Source organism: Lampris incognitus, chromosome 1, assembly GCF_029633865.1.
Source record: "Lampris incognitus isolate fLamInc1 chromosome 1, fLamInc1.hap2, whole genome shotgun sequence".
In the NCBI taxonomy this organism is placed as follows: domain Eukaryota; kingdom Metazoa; phylum Chordata; class Actinopteri; order Lampriformes; family Lampridae; genus Lampris; species Lampris incognitus.
The window spans coordinates 30,903,531-30,927,575 of NC_079211.1; the positions used below are offsets into that span (position 1 = coordinate 30,903,531).

A 24,045-nucleotide genomic window follows, 5' to 3' on the forward strand; every position below is an offset into this window, starting at 1 on the left:
TTGTGCAGGCTTGAATGAGAGTTATGGTATGGTATTTACAAAGGAAAGGAACGTAGTTTGTCAAGGATTTTTCTCTATTCCAGATCCCACCCCATCCCCCACGTCTCCTCAATCCTCATTCAGAACCCCAAAACTTAACCTATACTCGCCCTTTCCTGAAATGTAATGCACTCAACTATTGCAGTGAATCCAGGGTTATTGGTTAGTTAGAGTGCTTTCCCACATAAATAGCACAACCAATTGTAAAGAGGACTTGTTAGGACCATTGCAGTTGCTGCTTGAACACATAAATATATTAAAGGCCCTGGTGTTTCATTCCCTGTACATTTCTGCATCTTGGGGGGCTTGAGTTATTAAAGCATAACTGTTCTTAATCCTCTTGATGGTCTTTAACAATAGAATAGACGGTGCCTTAGATTGAGATGTAGTATTTTTATTCTGTCGTAATTAAGAAAACTGTGTCACGTCCTTACCTCGGCCATGACAATCAGCCTACCCAACCAGGGCGACGGTGTGAATATGAACATCTTTCTCCAGAGGCTTTTCAAACCCAGCAGAGCCTTGTCTGCAAAATTATATTTGTAAATATATCTAAAGTGTACTGAGATGATACAAACTGTTAAAAAGACAACAATAAAGTTTTGCAAAAATACAGTTTTGCCATCTTGTGTTTGATACCAGCAAGGGACATGGACGCTTCAGTTTTCTGCCTCCTCGTATTTATTTATGTTTTGCATTCAAATTCCAGATACAGTTCACCCCAAAAAGCAACGAATATACAAGTCTATATTTCAGCATTGATCTCTCTACAAAAACCTACTTTATCTAAATTTTGCACTGAATATTTTCCTAAATTTCACATAGTAATCTATTCAAATATTTAAAGATATTGCAGATTGTCAAAGTTTGTATGTATGAGCGCCATTATGCATGTAAAAAGCACATTCTCTTTGAACATTTCCAGTAATGTACTGAGAAGGTCTTTGCCTTTTAAGGCTGCACAGAAATCTGGATTATAGTAGATTAATACTGCATATTACAAGCCCACCACAAAGAGTCATCTGGCATGTTAGTATCCAATATTTACTTGGAAGTAGCTAACTCATTTGGCCTATTTTATATGCTTAGTTTTTGAAATAACCTCAGCCTTCACATGTATGCTCTATCAGGATCCTGATCAGGCTAAAGGGTATTTTCCACAGCATCTGAGGCTATTTTGCAAGAGTAGCTGAATTTTGTGTGTGTTTGTGTGTGTGAGAGAGAGAGATTCCATAGCCTCTATAAATTGAAAACTGGAAAACTAAAAAAAAATCTTTGGGTAAATGCTAGTAATAAATTTTGCTCTTTTACAGAGTAATTATTTGAAAATCAATTTTGCTGTAATACCCCTCTAAATGCTGATTGTTGGTCGAGTTTCACTGCTTCTTGGCACAGTCAGGGCAGTAGATATGATCTCCGCTGATGACGAAGCGCTTGTTGGCCAAGGAGAGGCTGCACTTCTTGCAGTTGAAGCAGTAGTCATGCCAGGAGTACCCCTCGTAGTTCACCATGTTGGTGCCATGGCCGAACCCTGCAGAACCAAAAGTCACATGGGACCTCATTTAGTCAGTGGCACAAGAGGTAATGATCCTTTTAGATAATGGGCTGTAATTGTTCAACACTTTCCTCAGATTCTTGATGCTTGTTCTAACCTGTAGCAAGCATTGGTTGGATCGGGTGATCTTAATAAGGACAAATTTAAAAAAAACTGGCATCATGGAAATGTACTATACTCAATAAATGACTGAACTCTTCAGTATTCGTTTAACCCCTCAGTAAATTCAAACTACACAAGAATAAAATGCAAATATGAAATAACCTGTATTTTAATCTACAGTGATTATAAAGAGTCTACACACCCCTGTTAAAATAGCATGTTTTTGTGATATAAAAAAGAAACCAAGATAAATCATTGTCAGAACTTTTTCCACCCTTAATTGAAATTGCAGCCTATAAATAAGTCAAAAACAAACATTTTAGAAAAAAAAATACAAAATGTTTGCACCTGGTTGCATAAGTGCACACCCCTTTATAATTGGGGATGTGGCTGTGTTCAGAAGTAACCATTCACATTCAAGCTCATGTTAAATAGCAGTTAGTATACCCCTGCCATTAATTAAAGTGACTGATTAACCGCAAATAAAGTTCAGCTCATCCTGTAGGATTTTCCTGACATTTTCTTGGTTGCATCCAACTGGTCCACAAAGCACTTACAAAGCATGAACAGGTTCTCATTGGTGAAAGGTATCGATCAGGAGGGGTAGAAAAGATTTTCCAAGGCATTAGATATTCCATGGAACACAGTGAAGACAATCATCAATGAGTGGAGAAAATATTGCACAACACTGACATTACCAAGAATAGGGCGTCCCTGTAAAATTGATCAGAAGACGAGGAGAAAACTGGTTGGGGAGCGCTGCCAAGAGGCCTACGGCAACATTAAAGGAGCTGCAGGAACTTCTAGGAAGTACTGGTTGCTCCTTACATGTGACAACAACCTCCCGTATTCTTCATGTTTGGGCTATGTGGTAGGGTGGCAAGTTGGATGCCTTTTAACATGGGGGGACATCCAAGCCTGGCTAAATTTTGCAAAAAGATACACCCAGTCTCTGAAAACCATGTGGGAAAAATGTGTATAAGATCAAGGTTGAACTTCTTGACCAAAATTCCGAAAGGTATGTTTGGCAAAAAAAAAAAAAAAACATCACATCACCAGAAGATCACCATACCCACGGTGAAGCATAGTGGTGGCAGCATCAGGCTTTGGGGCTGCTTTTCTTGAGCTGGAACTGGGGCTTTAGTCAAGGTGGAGGGAATCATGAATAGCTCCGAACACGAGTCAATTTTTGTGCAAAACCTTCAGGCGTATGCTAGAAAGATGGAGGACTTTCACCTTTACAGCACCATGACCCAAAGCATACATCCAAATCAACAAAGGAACGGCGTCACCAAAAGATCAACATTTTGGGATGGCCCAGGTCTAAATCCATTTAAAATCTGTGGGGTGATCTGAATAGGGCTGTGCACAGGAGATGCTCCCTCAATCTGATGGATCTAGAAAAGATGTGCCAAGCTGATAGACTCTTACCCAAAAAGAGTTTAGTGCTGTAATAAAGTCAAAAGGTGCTTCAACAAAGCATTAGTTTAGGGGTGTGCACACTTATGCAACCAGTCTTATTGTAAGTTTTTTTTTCCTCCCCAAAGTGTGTGTTTTTCAATTTATTTTCACAGGGTGCTATTTCACATTAAAGATAGAAAAAGTTATGACATGATTTATCTTGGTTTCATTTACGTCACAAAAACCTGCCATTTTAACAGTGGTGTGTGTTGACTTTTTATCAGGGACGTGCGGTCAGGGGAGGCAGGGGAGGCAGAGCCTCACCTTTCATCATGAAAAGAAAAAACAAATGATGATAAAATAAAATAAATATTAATATTTATGTTGCATTTCCACCTACTGACAGACCCCAACTCCCTCACACAGCTTCCCACATCCTAGTTACCTTGATCTCTGTAATGCCCACCATAAATGTAATTTATGTACAATTCCAATAATTTAAATCATTTGTATTATAAAATCGCTGAATTTGCATATTTGCTGTTCAATTAGAGGGGAGATACGCGAGTTGAGGCAACGAGGAGTGGAGCCTCACCTCGGATTGCGCAATCCCTCACAAACTGGGTTGAGAGCATGCCTTTTGCTTTCTTACTGTTTGTCACCAATGTAATGTTTGTAGACACTTTTATTATATGTCCTCACTTTCCTTAAAATAGTTAATGTATTTCATGTATGTGTATAACATATTTAGTCTTGCTGATCTTACATAAAACCACACTGAAAACGCATGAGATGAGGCAGCCAGTACCTCTGCCTCACTGAAGGGGGCGTATGCGTGAGCCCACGGGTTTACAGGATGCTTTCCTCTTCTGCTGTTGCTCTGCTTTAACGTAGAGTCAAGTTCACTACAGCAGTTCGTGTATTTTGAAAAAAAATTCTGACTGCAAAAATGGTAGATTCTATAGCTAAGCTCAAAAGTTTCTAAAAACTGGACTTTCAATCAAAAAGCGAAGTGATAAATGATGGAGGACCAATGCCGCCGGAGCAGCTAAAAGGTTTGCTTCAAACAACGGGACAGAAGATAACTCGCTCTTTTCAAACGGAGTGGTGGTACACCCGAAAAGACTGGCTGTGCTACAAGAAACCGCCTTTTCTACTTCCCCTGTCTTGTTCTCAACATGCAATAATGTCTGGACTACCACAGGATTTTGTGACTTGAGAAATCTACCAAGAAGCCTCAGCAAACATGAAAGATCAACTACTCATATTCAAAGCCAAATTGCTTTGAAAACTTTTGAATCTTCAAGAAAAGATTTGGCTTTGGATGAACAACGGAGACTAAATATTTCCATCCACAATGCTAAGGTAAAGGAAAACCGAGAGATTTTAAAAGACCTCATTAATGCAACAACCTGCTTCCTAGCCAAACAGGAATTGGCATTTCGTGGTAACAATGAGAGTACAAGCTCGTCTAATCGTGGCAACTATGTAGAACTATTACATGCTTTTGCTGAGAAAGATGAAAGGTTAGCTAGACATTTGGAGACATCCACTGTGTTTTCTGGCTGCCAAATTAATGGTGAATTGAAACTTCTATATTGGGTTCATATATTTGCAAATCTGACTCTGAAAAAGTCAGTGCCTCACCAGCCACGAACCTCACTGCACGTCACTGCTTTTTGTATCCACTGTATATTGTACCACTGAATCCTGCATCACGGTCCATGTCAATGATTGGTTTGGTCTGTAAAAAACGGGCATTTGCACATGTAGTATGCACACACAGAGTCTGACCTGTGATGGGATTCTTGCAGCCGTGACACTTCTTAGCCACGTCAGACTTGTAGCAGTCCACACAGAAGACGCCATCCTCGTGGGAGGTGAAACGGGTTCCTGCCAGGGGTTTGCGGCAGGTACGGCACACAAAGCACTCTGTGTGCCAAGGCTGGTCCTGGTAGCTGATCCCTCCAGAAGTAATTGGCTTGGAAGAGCAGGGAAACACATTTATTCCTACTGATTGATCAGTGTATCTAACTATCGTATAGTTTTTCATCTGTCATCTCTGGGTGGAGGAAGAGGACAGAATCACACGTTTTTAGGAGATAAGCATTCAGATTTATTCAGAAATGGAGATCATGCGTGATAAATTGCACACCAGATAAATAACAAAACTTGTCCATACCTGCTTGCAGAGGTGGCATTTCTTGGCGAACTTCTTGTCGTGGCAGGGGGAACAGTAGATGTCATCCCCTTTGGTCAGGAAGCTCTGTGTACGGATCGGCTGCTTGCATTCAATGCAGGTGAAGCATTCCTCATGCCACACCTTCTTCTTGTACTCCACATTTTGCGATCCTGAAAAGCCCAATGCATAAAAACAATTGTCTTTAATTACATAGCTATTTGCAAGATCCAACATTATCAGACCAACTTCTTGTACTGAAAATGAGTTAGAAAATGAGTTAATGTAACTGGACTTAGACTTGTGCTTGTTCAAACAAGAAAATTGCTGTGCTTTGAGTGCTAAGGGCAAAAAGTAGAGATGCACAATATATATTGGCTCATGTCTAGATGGTAACCCTGGATTTTGAAACTCTCACACATATGCAAGGTAAGCGGCTGGCGACTCCACATGTATCGGAGGAGACATGGTAATCTGCAGCCCTCCCCAGATCGGCAGAGGGGGTGGAACAGAGACTGGGACTGCTCGGAAGAGTGGGGTAATTGGATCGATACAATTGGGGAGAAAAAGGAGGGGGGATCTCTTCCCTATGGCAACTCAGATAGGACATCATATGTCACATATAGAAGAACTACATAGAGAAACACAGAACAGTCTGTTACAGACCAAGACACACGTTGGTATTCAATGAAACCCCAAAAATATCAGTAATGGCTTTGGTATCGGTATCGACAACCGAAACAATCCCGGAACCCATAATCTGTTTATAGAGATTACACCCAAAATGACCGAGAAAATCATCGATATAATCGGGTATTGGCAAAAATGTCAATACTGTGCATCCTTAGCAAATTGTCTATGGCATCAACTGACCTGGCATGACCACCTTGTAGCAGCCCTGGCACCGGTTCCCGTCCTCGCGGGAGCCACACTTGCCACACATGATCTTGCCATCATCCCTGGCATTGAACGGCTCATTCGCCAGCGGCTTATAGCACTTGGCACAGCGAAAACAGTCCTCGTGCCAATAACGGTTCTTGTGGTGCAACTCCTGTACAGGGAGAAGAGACAGCAGTTGAGGATGAGTGCATCTCGCTCAGTCTTCACATAGAACTCATTAAACTGATTATTTATGCATCATCTGGGCTGGGGACAAGAGCCTAACAGGACATGTCCATCTGGTGGGCATTACAGAGATCAAGGTAACTAGGATGTGGGAAGCTGTGTGAGGGAGTTGGGGTCTGTCAGTAGGTGGAAATGCAACATAAAGTGTTAAGCCCAATGAGTTTTACCTGTGTATCGCTCTCATGCATGTAACTATCTGTGACTCAGGGTTGAGATGGGGTGTTTTCAGAGGTGGGAACCTCTTTTGGAGGAACGCTCATAACGTGTTACACTGGCTTGTGTGTGTGTGTGTGTGTGTGTGTGTGTGTGTGGGACAGTTGAGGCGTGAGAACCCTTTGAAGGAATTAGATTAGTGATGACAACACCCAAACACATCATCTCTCTGCCTACCTCTTGCCCTTCTTTTACTCATTCACTTTGACTCACTCACTCACTCATTTCATTTATTTTTTAACTCAAACGCTGTATATTCACCTTGGCATCGGCACCGATGGGGCGTTTGCATTCTACACAAGTGTTGGCACAGAGCTTATCAAAGCACTTGGTGCACACGTGCTTCTCGTCCTTCTTCACATACTTCTTCCCATGCAGGTTGTCGCGGCAATAGTAACAGTCAAAGCGGTCAGTCATGGTGGCAGTTAGATAGCTCCGAGGACCTGTAGAAGTATGGGACACTCTCAATGTCAACTTAATGTCAACTTTGCAGGCTGTATGTGTGTATACTCTATATTGGATACATGCATCTTCTTTCATGTCCACCTACCTCATGCATATAAAGTAACTGCTTAACATATTTATTCCAGCATCTTTGCACTCCGCACCATTGCACTATGGTCTTCCTGCTATAACGTCATTGTTTTGTTTATAATATACTTTTTATATACATCTGTACATAGTAGTTAAATGTTTGTTTACCTTGTTCAGCTTTTTGTTGTCTGTTGGAGACAAATTTCTTGTATGTGTAGGCCTACACATATTTGGCCAAATAACTGATTTTGATTCTGATAAGGTAAGGGTTCTCCAATTTTCTCTGCATGGTTTGATATTGCATGTAATCACCAGATGGGAGCAGTGTTGCCTTTACTAAGCGTTGACTTGCTTGGCTCAACTTTTACTGAGCCATATCCAGGCAGACCAAGAGGGCCCAGCCACACAGCGATATATCAAGTCAAGTTTATTTGTATAGCCCAAAATCACAAGGTAGTCCCTAAGGGCTTTACAATCAGTTTAATATACGGCTCTCCCTATCTTTAGACCCTCGATTCGCATGAGGGAAAAGTTCCACAAGAAAAACCTTTTGAGGGAAAAACAATGGGGAAAAACCTCAGGAAGAGCAACAGAGGAGGGGGTCGCTCAGTTGATGCACAGATTTAGTGAAGCAAATGGCCATGCCAGTTGACTTTGCAAATGAACACAATGATGTCAAAGGGTCGTACTCGCTGCATATCTGACCTGTCAATCTTACAGCGTGAAAATAAACCTATCTGTATGGCATCCAGACTCTGACACCCCAGTGTATTCCCTTCAGTCAAACACACAGCAAGACGCAAGCCGAAAAGCAGCATACCAAACAGATGAGGGGAGTGTGTGGAATGTTTGAGACGAAGAAGAAAAAAAACAAAACAAAACAAAACAAAAAATGGCCCACAGATGTCTGTCTGGTTGCATAGACCCATGGGGTCACATTGTGTCAGACTCAGCTGTGCAGGGGCTGCTTTATCAGGCTGTGACTGGAAAGTTAACGTCATATTTTTAGAAGGTTTGGCTCACTCCCTCCACCAACACACCCTCCCGCCCACCCCCCTACACCGTCTGCATATCGGCTGGGTCATTTTATTGACCGACTGTGGTAAACACTGTAAAATCACTGTAAACAATGTAAAAAGCTTCACTCATCAACATGTTTCCATCGCCGTCAACAGGTACAGAGAGACTTCCGCTGAGTCGCTTTGGGGAGTGATTGTGGGTTGTACATAGCCATGTCTACTTAACATCTTAAGCATAACTGGTGCTGTGAACCAAAGTGAAAAGTCCCCCCCCCTCTCTCTCTCAGGATGTGAGTCATGTCAGCAGGCCAGTGTGGGACGTGAAGTGGTTTATTCAATGGACAGATGTCATTGTAAGGTCACTCTAGTTTAATGTTGTTCAACACAATCGAGGAAACACTGGATGAATTGGCATCATGCCCCAGTTACCATAGGAACGAGGGAAATATTTATAAGAAAGGATTGCAGCTATTTAAGTAGGATGTAGTAAACAGCCGTTTGGGAGAGATGAGCCTCGGGGGCTCTGGTATGTTCTCCTAGCCCCTTGGGTTGATGTTTATGGATGGATAGATGGAAGGATGGAGGAATGTTTGGAGCACACTGAAGAGAGAGGACTGTCTGCAGCTTTGCTATGGGGATAAGGAAGTTTGCAGCAGTGAAACAGTCCAAACCTGCTCAGCCCAACGAAATCAATCTTTCTCTATCACTCACAACAGTCATGTTTATTTACTGAAGCCAGCGAAACAAAAGATCTATTTTAAACACAGATTCTCAATGTTAAGTGCATCGACTTTCCATGGGGGACAAATGGAGAGGGGTGCAGAGGGCTGACTTGTGGGGCCTGTGCCACCAATGGGGATTCAGTTGAGATGTGCCCAGTATGTGTGCCTGGTACTTCATATCTCTAATCTTGCTCACAGACGGCCTGACAGCTGCCCCCTCGATAAACAACCGTGGTATGCACCATCACTCGGTTCAGGAGGGGCTGAGGATGCCTTTGTGGTCCCTCTGGTGAGAACCTCTATAGCATAAAAGGTCAAGAGAGTGAGACCTCTCCAACTGGTGCCAGGGAGAGATTGGACAGAGAATGGTGTAGAGTAGATCAAAGACAGAATGGTGCAGCCAATAGTTTTGCATAAGCAAACAGCCACAATGTCTACTTTCTCTTCTTATCCAAGCACTAAGCAGCCAAAACACAAACAAATATCCAGTTTTCCACCGTCCTATCGTGTCAATCACTTTGCATCGCAAACAAGGGGTGGGAGACGGACCCTCCAGATGGTACACCACTGCAATACTCCTTCTATAATATTATAGTACTGAAATTGTTCATCATTTTGTGATTCCGTTAGTGTTTTGACATGATGCTGCCACACAGTATATTACCAGTTATTATCATTTCAGGTTTTTATTTACTTGATTGTAGATCGCTGTCTTTAACAGCAATAAAATGGTGAAAAGATCGCCATACTGAGCAGAAATCGAAGGTAATTTAGTGAATGAAATGTAAGGCCTTGCAGGTGCAGCAGGTGTATTCCCTCTATGGGAATTTACAGTCAACATTTCATCCTTTGGTCTGGTTTTGAAGCCCAAATAAAAAAAATGGCTAAATTTGCTGTTGACATCAATAAAATACCATGGAGGAAATATCAGAAGTTATGCTATATCAACTTTTACTTCCATTTTTTAGGTTGGATACCTGTGCAGTCGACCCCTTGTGCAATTCGTTTACCAAGAAGTATACATGCACACGTTGTAAAATCAACCACAGTCCAGCTACAATTTCTATAAAGTTGCAGAAAACATCAGCACAGTTGACCTCCAGTCTCCACGAATTGGTGCCAAACTTGCATCCGAAAAACTTTGGTGGTTTATCGCTTCCAGCAGATTTATAACCCACTCAAAAAACATTTATCAGCGCCTGTGACCCACTGCTGACGACAGCAGTTCTTTCTATTTACCTGAGTGCCTGTAGAAAGTCATGTTTGCTTGCAGCCAGGAGCAAGATGGGAGAAATGATGGACAAAGAAAGAGCTGGAGGAGATGGTAGCATCCACAGAGGGTTCAAACTCGATGACTATACACCCCCATGGAAATGTGGGGCTGTATATACCCCCTCTCTGCCCCACACCCTAACACCAACAGCCCCGACCCCCACATCCAAACCCAACCTTCAACCCCTCTGGTCCTTTTTAGGGTATGCTTCAGAGAACAGGGCGGATGAGAGAGAGGGGGAATTATACAGAGGGGGATAGATTAGGCGACAGAGCTTGGATTCCATCGCTGTAACATCAGAAGGTTAACAGGAAAAAAAAAGTTTGACAGCTTTAAATGATCACCAACACGAGATAACAGATACTCCCACTGCTCCGTCACAGAGGTTTTGTCGGGCTGTTTGGGACATGTTGAGATGACACGTTGGATTGCTTTGTATCATAACTTGGTGAATGGACGACTTACAGAAGACACACGCTGATCATAACTGAGTTGAGGATGGACAAAGTGTAGGAGAGGAGTCTGTGTATCACTTCCTATATCATCATAGATGTGAGAGTGAATGTGTATGTGTGAGTGAGTGAGTGAGTGAGTGAGTGTGTGTTTGGGAATGTATGTGCATGTGTATGTTGTGTATGTATTTGTGAATGTGTGTGTGTGTGTGTGTGAGAGAGAGATAATGTATGTGTGTGTGTGTGTGTGTGTGTGTGTGTGTGTGTGTGTGTGTGTGTGTGTGTGTGTGTGTGTGTGTGTGTGTGTGTATATGCTCGCCTAAGTGTACGTCAGCATTTTCAGAAGATGTCGTATGCGGAAAAATATGTTGGAAAGTGGGTCAGACAGGGGTTTTTTTTGCCCCGTTCACTTTAAGATAAGGAGAGAAAAAAACACACTCATTACGTATGCTACTTTATTTTCAGGGAAGAACATTTATCTATTTGACCTTAGCAGTTTGGGTAGAGTATTTTCTTTAAAAGGACATGTGGACGTACCTATGCATTCCTGATGGAAGACCACAAGAATAATTCAGTGATCCCATACTCAAAAAGGAAATGTACCACCACGAAAATAAAAACTGTCTGTCTGTCTGTCTGTATGTCTGTCTGTCTTTCTATCTGTCTGTCTGTCTATATGTCTGTCTGTCTGTCTGCACGTCTGCTTGTCTGTTTGTCTGTCTGTCTATATGTCTGTCTGTCTGCACGTTTGCATGTCTGTCCGTCCATCTGTCTGTCTGTCTGTGTCTCACGATACATTTCAGTTTCATCATTTTTTGACTGTAGTGTAATATTTATAAAAAGTTCACCCAATGTTTTTGTACAACAAAGTAACAAGATCTACAATCAGTACTATTCCTACAATTACTGCTTCTGCTAATATTAATAAGCATCCCTATCATCAACATCATCATCATCATCCCTATCATCATCATCATCATCATCATCACTTAGTCAGCAGTCGGTCTGAAAAGACTCCACACTGTCTGATTCTAATTGTCGACTGGGCGTTAAAACAACAAGCAAGTCCACATGTAGAAACCATGGGAATGAACAAAGACTGGGAGGCTGATAAGATCATGGCTGGGGCAGTAAGTGAGTTAGTCAATTAGAGTCAGGTCAAGTCAATTTTATTTGTATAGCCCAATATCACAAATTACAAATTTGCCTCAGTGGGCTTCATCATAAAGTATGGAGCGCCACTAAGAACCCCAGTCCCTGTACTGTTGCCCTCCTCCAGCGACTCTGGCAAGACTGAGTTCTTGAAAGCTTCATGACCCAAAACAAATGAGCGGCGCAAACAGAAATGTTTGTGTGTGTGTGTGTGTGTGTGTGTGTGTGTGTGTGTGTGTGTGTGTGTGTGTGTGTGTGTGTGTGTGTGTGTGTGTGTGTGTGATTGTTTGGAGACATCTGGTTGTAATTGCAGATTTGATTTGGTCCATTACTGCAGGACCCGGCGTTATGTTTGTCCTTTCAATGATTGTCCACATTTATAATCTGTCATCCAGTTATTCTAAGACCAGTAAGACCAATTAATGATCAGGAAGGCGCCACAAGTCCCAACCATATGCCTCTGCCCCAGCCCCCCCCCCCCCACACACACACACACACACCTGGCTAGAAGCTCTATCCTTTCTTACATTTTTACATGCATCCTTATTCGTTTTGATGAGTTGGTGTCTTCGTTCCAGGTTTGTCCCTCTCTTGCTGGATATTTCCTCCTTCATCTAATCCCAGCCTCTGTTTCACCTCCCCAAACCCTCTCCGATGCATATGCATCCTTCCCACTCTGCATTTGTCCCTGGTCCCATCAGCTGTTGTGCTGGGTAAATCTGTCCTTGCATTTTATCCTTCACCTGTCCTGGTAGTTTATTCTTGCTTGCCCTGGGCAGCATGGCTTCTGATACTCAGAAGTGAGACAGACAGCTGTGCAGTAAAACAACATGTGTTCTGAAGCAATGGTCGACATGAAGAAATGATTTCTTATTTGATTTTAATGATATGTGGCTCTGGGTGTGTGTGTGTGTGTGTGTGTGTGTGTGTGTGTATGTGTGTGTGCGTGCACACGCATGTGCTTGCGTGTGTATGTGTGTGTGTCTGTATCTGTGTATGGTGTGTGCATCTGTCTATTGGATGTCTGCAGTTTGTGAAGGTGTGTCGCCAAGTGTGTATACTACGCATGGCTGCACATAATGCGTTGCGTGCATAGCAGTAGCCTGGAGGGACGGTGATGGCTGCCTCATCTGGAGGGGCTCAGGAACCAGCGTCTGCTGTGCTGATAGATAATAAAGTTGGAATGTGGTCGCCCACCTCCCCACCTGCCATCTCTCGGGCCTCGCTTCTTCAGGGGACAGAAATAGTTCTCCGTGTCATCAGGAACAACAAACGCTCACACCAAACCCTATAAATATCTTTTTCCGAATAAAATAGAGAATTAACTCTAGCGAAATAGCTGATATTATAGCTAAGTCGTCATTTGACTTTTTGGAAACAAAATGGCGCATTAGTTATATATGTAAAACACTCATATATTGCACCTGTATATTTATATATTTATTTGTTTATTTATTTGTTTGTTTGCTTGTTTATTTATTTTTAATTTTGTTTATTTATTTTTATTTATTTGTCTTTATATCTATTATAATATTTCTGTTTATATATTGCATCGTATTCTTCATATATTTCATAATTCCATTATAATTCTGTTGTCCTCTTCCAATGTTGTATTCTGTAAATTGGGTAAATACGACATCCATTGCACGTTGTCCATCTTGGGAGAGAGATCCCTCCTCTGTTGCTCTCCCTGCAGTTTCTTCCTCTTTTTTCTCCCTGTTAAAGGGTTTTTAGGGAGTTCCTTATCTGATGTGAGGGTCTAAGGACAGGATGTTGTGTTGCTGTAAAGCCCCTTGAGGCAAATCTGTAATTTGTGATATTGGGCTATACAAATAACAGTGACGTGACTTGACTTGACCTTGCAAACACATAATGACATGAGGCGTTAGTGTTTCAGTGTATAGGTCTTAGCTCGTACATTTCTTCTACAACAGGTCAGTCCTTGAAAGTGTCCCTGTAAAATGCCGACCGTCATACTGTTGCCTCAAGTGAAATATATTTTTTGAAAATATCAAAAGTTCCTACGTTTCTTTATAGGCCACAGCATGACCTGTCTGTCCACAGCACCTGTTGTCGCCGTTGGCATATAATTAATGTGTCATCATATCGGTGCATCATACCGGGCATGGTTTCAACATCTGTCCTGCTACCGATAACACGTTTTTTTAATAATACCGATAAGCTGACCGACATATCGTGCACTCCTAGAGAGACATTCTCTTAACTGTGAGTTTTGAACAGCAGATGTGAGCAAACGAGAGACAAAAGGCCAATCTATCGTCATGTGATCTGGGCCCCCCCCCCGCCCCCCAACATGAACTCAAGCCCAGAGTTGTGTTCTGACTTAGTCACCCTCCATTCCTGGCTAGCGGACAGACAGACCAGTGAAAGACAAGAGACACCTAATCTCTTTCAGCGGAAAGAGGAGGCAGCCATGACTCACAGAGCACACACACACACACACGTGCATGTGCCCATCTAGAAATGAAGTACAACACCAACAGCGGGCTACCAAGCAACTAAAGATGCCACAGGACTCGGTTATGAGTCATAGACACATTGAGGTGACGGCTGTTTGATATATAACTGGCCAAAAGGCCAAAAGGGTACATCAGCACAGCACCACTCCTTTCCAAGGGCTGTGGTTTGGATAGAGGTCTTACTACTACGCATACAAACACACATTCCCGTCTACCATTTAGAAGGCAACAGCAGCGGGTGTAGTTGAAAGGAAGGATTAGGGGCGTTTTTCCATTGAACACTCACAGTTCCTTAGACACACACACACACACACACACACACACACACACACACACACACACACACACACACACACACACACACACACACACATACACAGACACAGACACAGACACATACACATACACATACACACAAACACACATGTCCACACGCCCCCCCCAACACAAGCGCCTTCAGATAAAGCCTCCAGTGTGGATCAGCAAACACTCGACTGGACTGAAAAATGGGTGATGTGCTCGGTCATATCGCAGGGAGGAAAAGCTTCACCCCCCCCCCCTAGAAATTATGGTCAGGAGTAATTAGTTCCATCCTAGAATAATTTTATTAACAATGTATGCTGAAATGACAATATTTATTATAGCATTTGACATCGAGGCAAGTTACTTCATGATAAGTACCACCTGCATTTTGACAAGGTAAAAATGATTTGGATTTTGGCCATAAACCTGGCAAAGTCAGACAATCTATAACAAAATTAGAAAAAGGGGCATAAAGGGGACAAAAAAGGACAGAAAGATGGTTGTTATTCACTTGGCTCATATTTCTTATCTTCCCACAATGAGCAAGCAGACGTATCAAGCCGTGCCCCATCCGTCTGGTCGCGACACCGGGGGTTTGGAAAGTCTTCCGGTAAAAAGGAAAGATATGAAACCTTTATTACTCTGCACAAGAGAAACGTTTACTGAACACCGTTACACTAAATGGTGCACACACACACACACACACACACACACAACCCATGTATCTGTCCCAGCTATTTCTTCTCTCTCTCTCTCTCTCTCTCTCTCTCTCTCTCTCTCTCTCTCTCTCTCTCTCTCTCTCTCTCTCTCTCTCTCTCTCTCTCTCTCTCTCTCTCTCTCTCTCTCTCTCTCTCTCTCTCTCTCTCTCTCTCTCTCTCTCTCTCTCTCTCTCTCTCTCTCTCTCTCTCTCTCTCTCTCTCTCTATCTCTCTCTCTATCTCTCTCGCTCCATAACGCGCTCAAAAACGCACGCTGGATCACCCTGTGTGTGCGCAGCAAAATGGAGGCAATATCTGGTGAAAGAGGGTGAGAGGGTGAGAGGGTGAGAGGGCGGGAACAGAGAGACAGGACAAGTAGTACTGCCTCCCCTGCACAGCGCTGTGCCTGGAGCCGGCCAGAGAGGCGGCCACCCATTGCCTAATTAGGAGTAGCATGGAGCGAGTCAGGGTGCTATTTCATTTGTTTCGCAAAGTTCACCCATTTGCACGTAAGCAACGCGCTCCCACTCCCACGTTTTCCCCTTCCTCCTCCATCATCTCCCTCTCTCTCCCCCTCTCCCCCTCCCTCCCTCCCTCCCTATCTCTCTCTCTCTCTGAATGATTTACAAGGATCCCCTTACAAGGATGAATTAAATGGACCTCTCAACAAAAACAGTTTTCTACTCTGATAAACAGGTGTAACCAGGGTTACCGGGGCTCCAGTTCACCTGCATGGGCAAATGCCCTCGTGCTTAAAAGACTGACAGAACATAGACCTCACATGCAGTGCAATACCCCTTTTTCTGGAAAAGTATTACAATTATTAAAATCCACACATATGAGATTTAAACAAATCCTTAACCCTGCGCTTTCATTGGTGCACTGGGATGGGAGAAGCAGTGCGTGCACAAGGCCTGGTGGCATCTGTATATGCCCTGATGAGGCTTTAATATAAATACCACTTACTACATGGTAATTAATGTTTCAGAAATGGCAGTATAAATGCTTTTACAAATAGATGAAGGAAACCACGATGATGTCCACATTTAGGGGAGGGAAACGTCTTACAAAGTTGAGAGGGTAAACTTGGCTTTAACATTACACAGAGTACTTTTTATGTCTTTTACGACCAAAAATGGTGATGTAATAGTGGGACCACAAAAAAGGCCCGCTGTGCCATGTAGCAACTTTAATCATCAAGTCTCTTAAATGACGTCATGCATTTGGTTTGGCAGCTACCCAACACACGAGAGGAGATGGGTAGCTGTTTTGTGCTGTAATGGTCCAGGATTCACCTTGGGCACAAGAGGTCACTGGTGGCAGCGCTGAGAGTCAGCATGCAGACAGTCCCTGCTGACATGACTGACCAACACCGGGGAGGTAGAGACTCAACATGCACACCCATAATACAGGCAGGTAGACGGGCGCCAAAGCACACTAACTCTCCGATTGATAAATTGATTGATTGATTGGTTGGTTGATTTCTAAATAAGCCTTACAGCCAGCTCGAATGAATAATGCAGATGTTTTTTGAGTTCTTGTGTACACACAACATCCACTGCACGTCTGTCCGTCTTGGGAGAGAGATCCCTCCTCTGTTGCTTTCTTCCTATTTTTTCTCTCTGATCAAGTTTTTTTTTCTTTTTCAGGGAGTTGTTCCTTATCAGATGCGAGGCTCTAAGAACAGGATGTTGTGTTGCTGTAAAGCCCACAGAGGCACATTTGTAATTTGTGATAATGGGCTATACAAATAAAACTGACTCGACTTCTTGACTAGTAACAAATTCAACGTTTGACTGCACTACGACCAATGCAAAACCCTCCTGGTAGAAAAAAAGAAAAGAAGCGCCAGCTGCAGTTGTGACTGTACTGTATGTAAAGGTAACTTCTGGTACATTTACCACACTTGCGGGACGGCGTTTTCGCAGCCGACTGCACGACATGAGGTGAAGTGACCAGAAGCGACCCGTTTGCACGGCATGCCGTTCAAGTTGCGCGAGACTCACCTTTCAGAGCGTCAAGATGCGCGTGTCCTGCACCAGCAGCACGTCCCAGGGCTTCGGCCAGCGGTCAGAATGAACGACTGGGCCGTCACCGCTCCTTTAGTACAGGCAGAGGGAGCAAAGAGGAGAGAGAGAGAGAGAGAGAGAGAGAGAGAGAGAGAGAGAGAGAGAGAGAGAGAGAGAGAGAGAGAGAGAGAGAGAGAGAGAGAGAGAGAGAGAGAGAGAGAGATAGAGAGAGAGAGAGAGAGAGAGAGAGAGAGAGAGAGAGAGAGAGAGAGAGAGAGAGAGAGAGAGAGAGAAACCCACCGCAGGATGTGATCCAAACCTCTGTTCATTCTTATAAACAATGACCTCAGCCTGGAATTTACAACCCCCAAGTAATGCGCCCATTGGCGTTGAATTAAGGCGAATTTATTACGCAGAAAAAAAGCCAGTGTTTTAGCCTATCGATGAGCATCCAGTGTTGTTGATCTATCGTACCACTGTATGTGTGTGTGTGTGTGTGTGTGTGTGTGTGTGTGTGTGTGTGTGTGTGTGTGTGTGTGTGTGTGTGTGTGTGTGTGTGTGTGTGTGTGTGTGTGTGTGTGTGTGTGTGTGTGTGACAGAGAGTCGCAGTAGTCTGATTCAGACAATCTGACCTTTTAGGTGCGATGCACTTCATTTGTGACCACTAATTACCTCAAAAACATGAACAAACTGTAGGCCTCCCACGGTTTCAACATCATCTCGTTAAAAGAGATAGGCTGCATTTGTTTGCGTGCATTTCATCCGTCTTCTCTGCATCTGTGCTCGCTCACCTCCTTCTTTGGTAAAGAACAAAAGAGGAATTACATCAAGATGAGTCATTGTAAACTAAAAGTAAATACACGCAGCCTCCAAACTTACCTTCAAGCTTTAACCTTTACAGCGTTGTTGCGAATTGATTATCAAATGAGTGCAATCGTGCTGGTATCACACAACACGTCAGCCCTGCTAAATAAGCAATGCTGAAACCATTTTCCCCCCCATTTGAACAACATCGCTGCGTCTCTGAGGAGGCAGAAAGATCGCCTCCACCTCTCACACACTGGCTTAAATAAATAAACGAGTGTCCCGAAGTTCATGGCTGTTCAGCTTTATGGGCTTTTTTACAATGCTGTTTGGAAGCTGGATCAGCCTAGACGACTTCATGAGTCTATGCAGGCCTGCAGTAGTAACCTGCAGAGTTTGTACTGTCAGCTCCTTCAAAGTCAAAATAAACGTTGCTCTGCTGCCTCACTCGTGAAAAGGTCAAACGCATCCAAAACCAGCGGGAGATCCAGCAACCCTTTCTTTGCATTAACCGATAGAGGACACGGGGGCGTAGTGTCCAGACACCATAACATCATGTATGTTAAGATCAGCCTTAAGGCACAGTAGACTGACTGGAAAGATGCTTTATCAAACCCACGCACAAGCATCTACGCGCGCGCACGAGCGCGCGCGCACACGCACGCACAAACAAGACAGTCGAAGAGAAAGGCTGGTTATTCCGGCGGGAACGCCTCTGCCTTCTGTCGGATGTGGTTGTAAACATGTTTCACATCTCATAAACAAGCCCTCTGTAACCCACCGAATGACCATAAACACATATTGGTGTGGTTATAATGAAACGGTACGAGGATGATCTAGGGAGATGTGCTCTTTGGCGCAGGTTTTCACACTGAGACTCAGCGGTATCTCTGTTGGAGCAAACGTATATCAAGAAGTCCGCCACCTTTATGGGAAGCCAGAATGAATATATTTGGTCTTACTTCACTGAGATGCTCAGCTACGATTTAATTTCACACTTCAGCATGCACATCGCAAAATACATCACAGTAGCTAGCTCTAGCATGTCATTTAATCATCGTATTTCTGCCCCTGAATTCATTTCTAATCATCTGCCACTGAAGTGAGGTATTTTTCTTTGTTCCTATAGACTACATTTGCATTTTATTTCTCTAAACAGGCAAAAATATCATCACTCCACTAATTTCAAGAAGCTTTAGGAAAATTGAGCAGCAGCAGGCGGTACCGTTTCATCCAATATGCAGCTTGTTGCGCGTCATTCAAGAGAAGTCCAAGTATTGTGTTTAGCTTTTTAAAACTCATTCACTTACTGCAATTATTTTTTAGCACGGATCTTCTAGTCACGTGGTGAAAGGGATAAGATAAAGAGCCTCTGTCAAAGAACCCGGGGGGGGGGGGTGAGACAGAGCGAGAGAGAGAGAGAGAGAGAGAGAGAGAGAGAGAGAAGAGAGAGAGAGAAAGAAAGAAAGAAAGAAAGAAAGAAAGAAAGAAAGAAAGAAAGAAAGAAAGAAAGAAAGAAAGAAAGAAAGAAAGAAAGAAAGAAAGAAAGCGACTGTTCAAGCCAAAGTCGTCTTGATATTTCGTGGAGGACGGAAACTCTGGCATTCTTGAGAGTTGAGAGTTGTGTCCATATTAGGAGTATGTTACCTGATACCGAGCACTGAAATGAACCAGTCACATAAAATGTCCTTCCCGTTTAATTGGCTTTCAAGAGAGCTGCCTCCAATTCTGGCAATTCTTCTCTCCTTTGGACAGTGGAATAGCAAGTCTTCTTATCGAGAATATTTGCAGCTTTTACTTTTATTTATTTACAGACGATTTGCTGAGAACGCCTCACTCTATTTCAGCAACGCCACTGAAATTGTTACACCTAAAAGTCACCCACTGTCCCGGGATGGACAGTGAATTGATCCAGTAGACTGATGTTGTGTGTACATGAGGTTTGCTGCTGTACAATAGCAAAGCAAGTCTTTTTGTACCCTATAAAAAGCAATTACCCTGCCTGTAACCGTCCAAGCTACCAAATTTAGTGGATTTAATCACTTTTATAACAGTGCACGTCTTCTTTTTTTGGGGGGGGGGATCCCCTCCCCCAATTGTACCCGGCCAATTACCCCACTCTTACGAGTCGTTCCGGTCTCTTTTTCACCCCCTCTGTCAATCCGGGGAGGGCTGCAGACTACCACGTCTCCTCCGATACATATGGAGTCGCCTGCCGCTGCTTTTCACCTGACAGTGAGGAGTTTCGCCAGGGGGACTTAGCGTGTGAGCAGATCGTTATCCCCCCGGACAGGCACCCCAACCGACCAGAGGAGGCGCTGGTGCAGCGACCAGGTCACATACCCACATCCGGCTTCCCTCCCGCAGAGACGGCCAATTGTGTCTGTAGGGACGCCCGACCAAGCCGGGGTTAACACGGGGATTCGAACCGGTGATCCCTGTGTTGGTAGGCAATGGAATAGACCGCTATGCTACCCGGATGCCCAGTGCACATCTTCTAATGTGGAAAACTGGATCTGACTCTGTGAGCTGAGTAAAACGAAACCCTACTTTACAGGGGCTATTTTATAATAGCTAGAAGAGACAAAAGGTGGGCAAGCTCACGCAGTTTCGCCAAGGTAGAAATGACTAACGTTAGTCGTCCTCCCTTGTGCCATGCTACATCTAACCAGTAGCCCTGGAATGGGGGGGGGGGGGGGCTTCTGCAGCTTGTTAGCCGTTTTCACAAGATAGCTCAGAGGCAAAGCAGGCTGGGTTTCAATCATCCAGACGTCTGACGTAGTCAAATCAAGTAAACAGGGAGGTCAGGACTGCAAAGAGTTTAATCAAAAGCACAGGCTTCTCTTTATTGACCGCTGCAAGCACATGAACAGGTGAGGATATATGTACACAGATGTAAACAGTCAGTACCTGCAACACATAAAGAGAGCTCTCTATCACACACACACACACACACACACACACACACACACACACACACACACACACACACACACACACACACACACACACACACACACACACACACACACACACACACACACACACAGAATTTGCAGTATAAAGACAGTGGACTGTCTGAAAACACAGAGCACAGCAAGCCCCTTTGGTCAGCAACTTCAGAGAAGAATCCAATGATCACAGCCAATCACAAGTTACCATTCAAAGTACAGAGAGAAAACACATACTGGCAGGGCAGTACAGGCAAATACACAGACCCAGACCTATATGGGCCATTATAGATTTCACATTATTTCATTTGACAAAGAGTAGCGGCACAATAGTTTTTTTCCCTCCCCCCCAGAGTCCAAGTTTAATGGCGAATGAATGAAACTTATCAATGCTCTGTATAAACCATCTCAATAGCATTCTAACAGCATTTCGTTGCTACAATATATAGCAATGATCCAAATGTCAAGGTGATGAGAAAGGACTATTACAGTATGACAAGGCTTCCAACCATCTCACCTGCCTTCTAATATGCAAATAATTCTTTACACACAAAAGCAAGAGGGTCATTAATGTGAATTTATTCAAATGGCTCGACTAACATGAATTCATCGTTCATTAGCGTCCCATGAATTCTTTCATTATTCCACCACCTTCAAAAACATAAAAGTGATTAATTCACAAAAGCAACTGTTAGGAAAAACAGGCGTCATCGTCAAACAAAAGTAAAAAAAACAAAAAACAACTCGGAAAACGAGTGCAAATGATTCAATATTTCTTTGAACTTCAGCTCCCTTCAACACAATGAAATAAAAGCAAGTATAAAAAGGTGGAAAAATATAAATTTTCTGGACGATGAGGCATGCTTGACTGAAACAAAACAAACCAAGAAAAAAAAAAACCCTCTTCATTTGAAATTCCTGCACAGCAGAAGATAACACTGTGGGAGGCAAAGCTATATATATTCATCTGCTCTTCCTTCCACCAATACATCAGACACACACACACACACACACACACAAAGAGGAACAGAAGAATTCTCAACTGTGTTCTCTCTCTCTTCCATTTGTGTCTGTGTCTACAATAAACACACACTCACTGCTGTAACTCTTAATATTATATCTAATACAATGCTTGGTTTCTTTGACCTCTGTAGGCCACAATGCAAACCATGGGCTCATTAAACCCCTTGTTCGAGTATTTGTCTGGCTATTAGTCAGCATCCATCCACATCAACATTGTGTTGCCAGGGTGATGGGCTGTCAACACTTCCTGTTAAACCCCAGTGGCAGCCAACATTGCAAGACCAGTGAGTGCCGTAGAGAACCTCCTGAGCCGTACCCAGAGGAACAAACACTCAGTCCACATGGAGCTCCAATCAAAGTACAACAGTCTCCACAGTGTAAAGACATACACTGAAAAAATAGACTACCTTATAAATATAACATACACATCCACCAGTACCCTTGTATTGTGTGCAATATTTAAATCCTTTTTTTTTGGTCTGGGCCCTTCTCACGTCATTGTGTTCAATTGTTGCCAAGATACTGACCCACAAACCCTGTGGAAATCTCTAGCAAGCCTCAGTTAAAAAGTAGCAAGGGCCGAAACGACTGTACCCCTTCTATCCATCCATCCATTATCCAAACCGCTTCTCCATACTCAGGGTCACGGGATGCTGGAGCCTATCCCAGCAATCATTGGGTGGCAGGTGGGGAGACACCGTGGACAGGCTGCCAGTCCATCAAGGGGGCCAACACACACACACACACACACACACACCTAGGGACAATTTAGTACAGCTGATTCATCTGACCTATATGTCTTCGGACTGTGAGAGGAAACCACGCAGACACGGGGAAAACATGCAAAGTCCACACAGAGGACGACCCGGGACAACACCCAAGGTTGGATTACCACGGGGCTCAAACCCAATACCCCTTCCAAACTGTAAACTGTTCTTTATCTGGATTAAGGATTATGATCTGAATTTGTACGTGGACAGCACAAAAATCTTATCAGGGATGGACGAATCCAAACAATCACAACTTTGGCCTTGCGTATCACACTCATCAATTTCATAACCACATCATGAGGATGTTAAATGAAAGACAGAAATTATGGTCTTTAAACAATCATGCTCACAAATCAACTGTGTGAATACCAATAACATGTTAGTAAAGATTCTGTGATAAGAAATTCATATATCGGAATGAATGTCAGATTGAGTTAATGAGAAATTTTGATCCTAAATCTACACTCTGAAGATTAACAGATAGGAATACAAGATTGTAATATAAAATATATATATATTTATATACATAATGCGAGACATGTATGACAAATGGGATTATTCTTATGGTATTTAAGCTATGTTGCAAAACCAATAGAAAACACTTTAGTTATCTGCATTCAAATTTCACAAAAATGTCAAATGCAGGACAAAAATGGCACGCGCTAAACACTGTTAAGACTCATTTGGTCCGCATATTCAAAACATCAGCCCTTCATTCTGTGAGTGACATCAGCTTCTAAAATAAGGTGTAAAATCCCTCTCTATGTCACAGTCAAAGGTCATTGGGAGAGATCCACAACTGCCAGGCAACTCTGTATCAGCGGCATCACACAACTGCAAAATTTCTACAGATGAACAGCACACAAACACAGCCCAGTGACCAGTGAGTAAAATGCTACCTTAAGGACAGAGCAGTCTATACTGTAGGGAAAAACCACAGCGGTGTGACACCCCACCCCCCACCACCCTATTCTGAATCATCCAGAACAGGCTTTTCCAGGCTAAAAACCACAATTGCCAGGCACTTGACTGTAACAGAGTTTACAGTAATGTTCAGCCGCTGGGTCAGAACGTCTTTGATCATGCTGTCTGACGCGCCGACGGAAGGCATCAACATTCAGGATTTAGACCCAAAACACAAAAATCCCTCCACTTCCCACACATAGAAAATAACAGAAGCATCCTTTGCATGCACATCAAAGTTATAGTGCTCTTGGGGTGACACGTAGACAGATTAGCTAG

The 24,045-nt window shown here is 43.2% G+C and overlaps 1 protein-coding gene across 3 annotated transcripts; it reads right to left on the reverse strand.

The window, feature by feature from the left end:
• Positions 1-687: 687 nt before the first annotated feature.
• Positions 688-18,026, reverse strand: fhl1a (four and a half LIM domains 1a). 3 transcript variants are annotated; one of them, XM_056302165.1, is made up of 7 exons: positions 17,928-18,026; positions 17,253-17,346; positions 6,876-7,057; positions 6,150-6,327; positions 5,280-5,449; positions 4,892-5,078; positions 689-1,570 (listed from the first exon to the last, which is right to left on the reverse strand). In XM_056302165.1, the coding sequence occupies exons 3-7, from the start codon at positions 7,029-7,031 to the stop codon at positions 1,416-1,418; spliced, it is 846 nt and encodes a 281-aa protein (XP_056158140.1). In that variant the 5' UTR covers positions 7,032-7,057; positions 17,253-17,346; positions 17,928-18,026; the 3' UTR covers positions 689-1,415. The 3 variants fall into 3 exon arrangements, with proteins under 3 accessions (XP_056158149.1, XP_056158140.1, XP_056158132.1); XM_056302157.1 differs by lacking the exon at positions 17,928-18,026 and having other exon boundaries at positions 17,253-17,384; XM_056302174.1 differs by lacking the exons at positions 17,253-17,346; positions 17,928-18,026 and having other exon boundaries at positions 688-1,570; positions 6,876-7,055.
• Between the last annotated feature and the right edge of the window lie 6,019 nt (positions 18,027-24,045).

Excerpts from the sequence above, each read along its gene's own strand:
- fhl1a (XM_056302174.1), bottom strand. The coding sequence starts at position 7,031 with ATGACTGACCGCTTTGACTGTTACTATTGCCGCGACAACCTGCATGGG. Across the intron at positions 6,328-6,875 it reads CCATCGGTGCCGATGCCAAG|GAGTTGCACCACAAGAACCG; the intron begins GTGAATATACAG and ends CTCCCTGTACAG. Across the intron at positions 5,450-6,149 it reads CTACAAGGTGGTCATGCCAG|GATCGCAAAATGTGGAGTAC; the intron begins GTCAGTTGATGC and ends TGGGCTTTTCAG.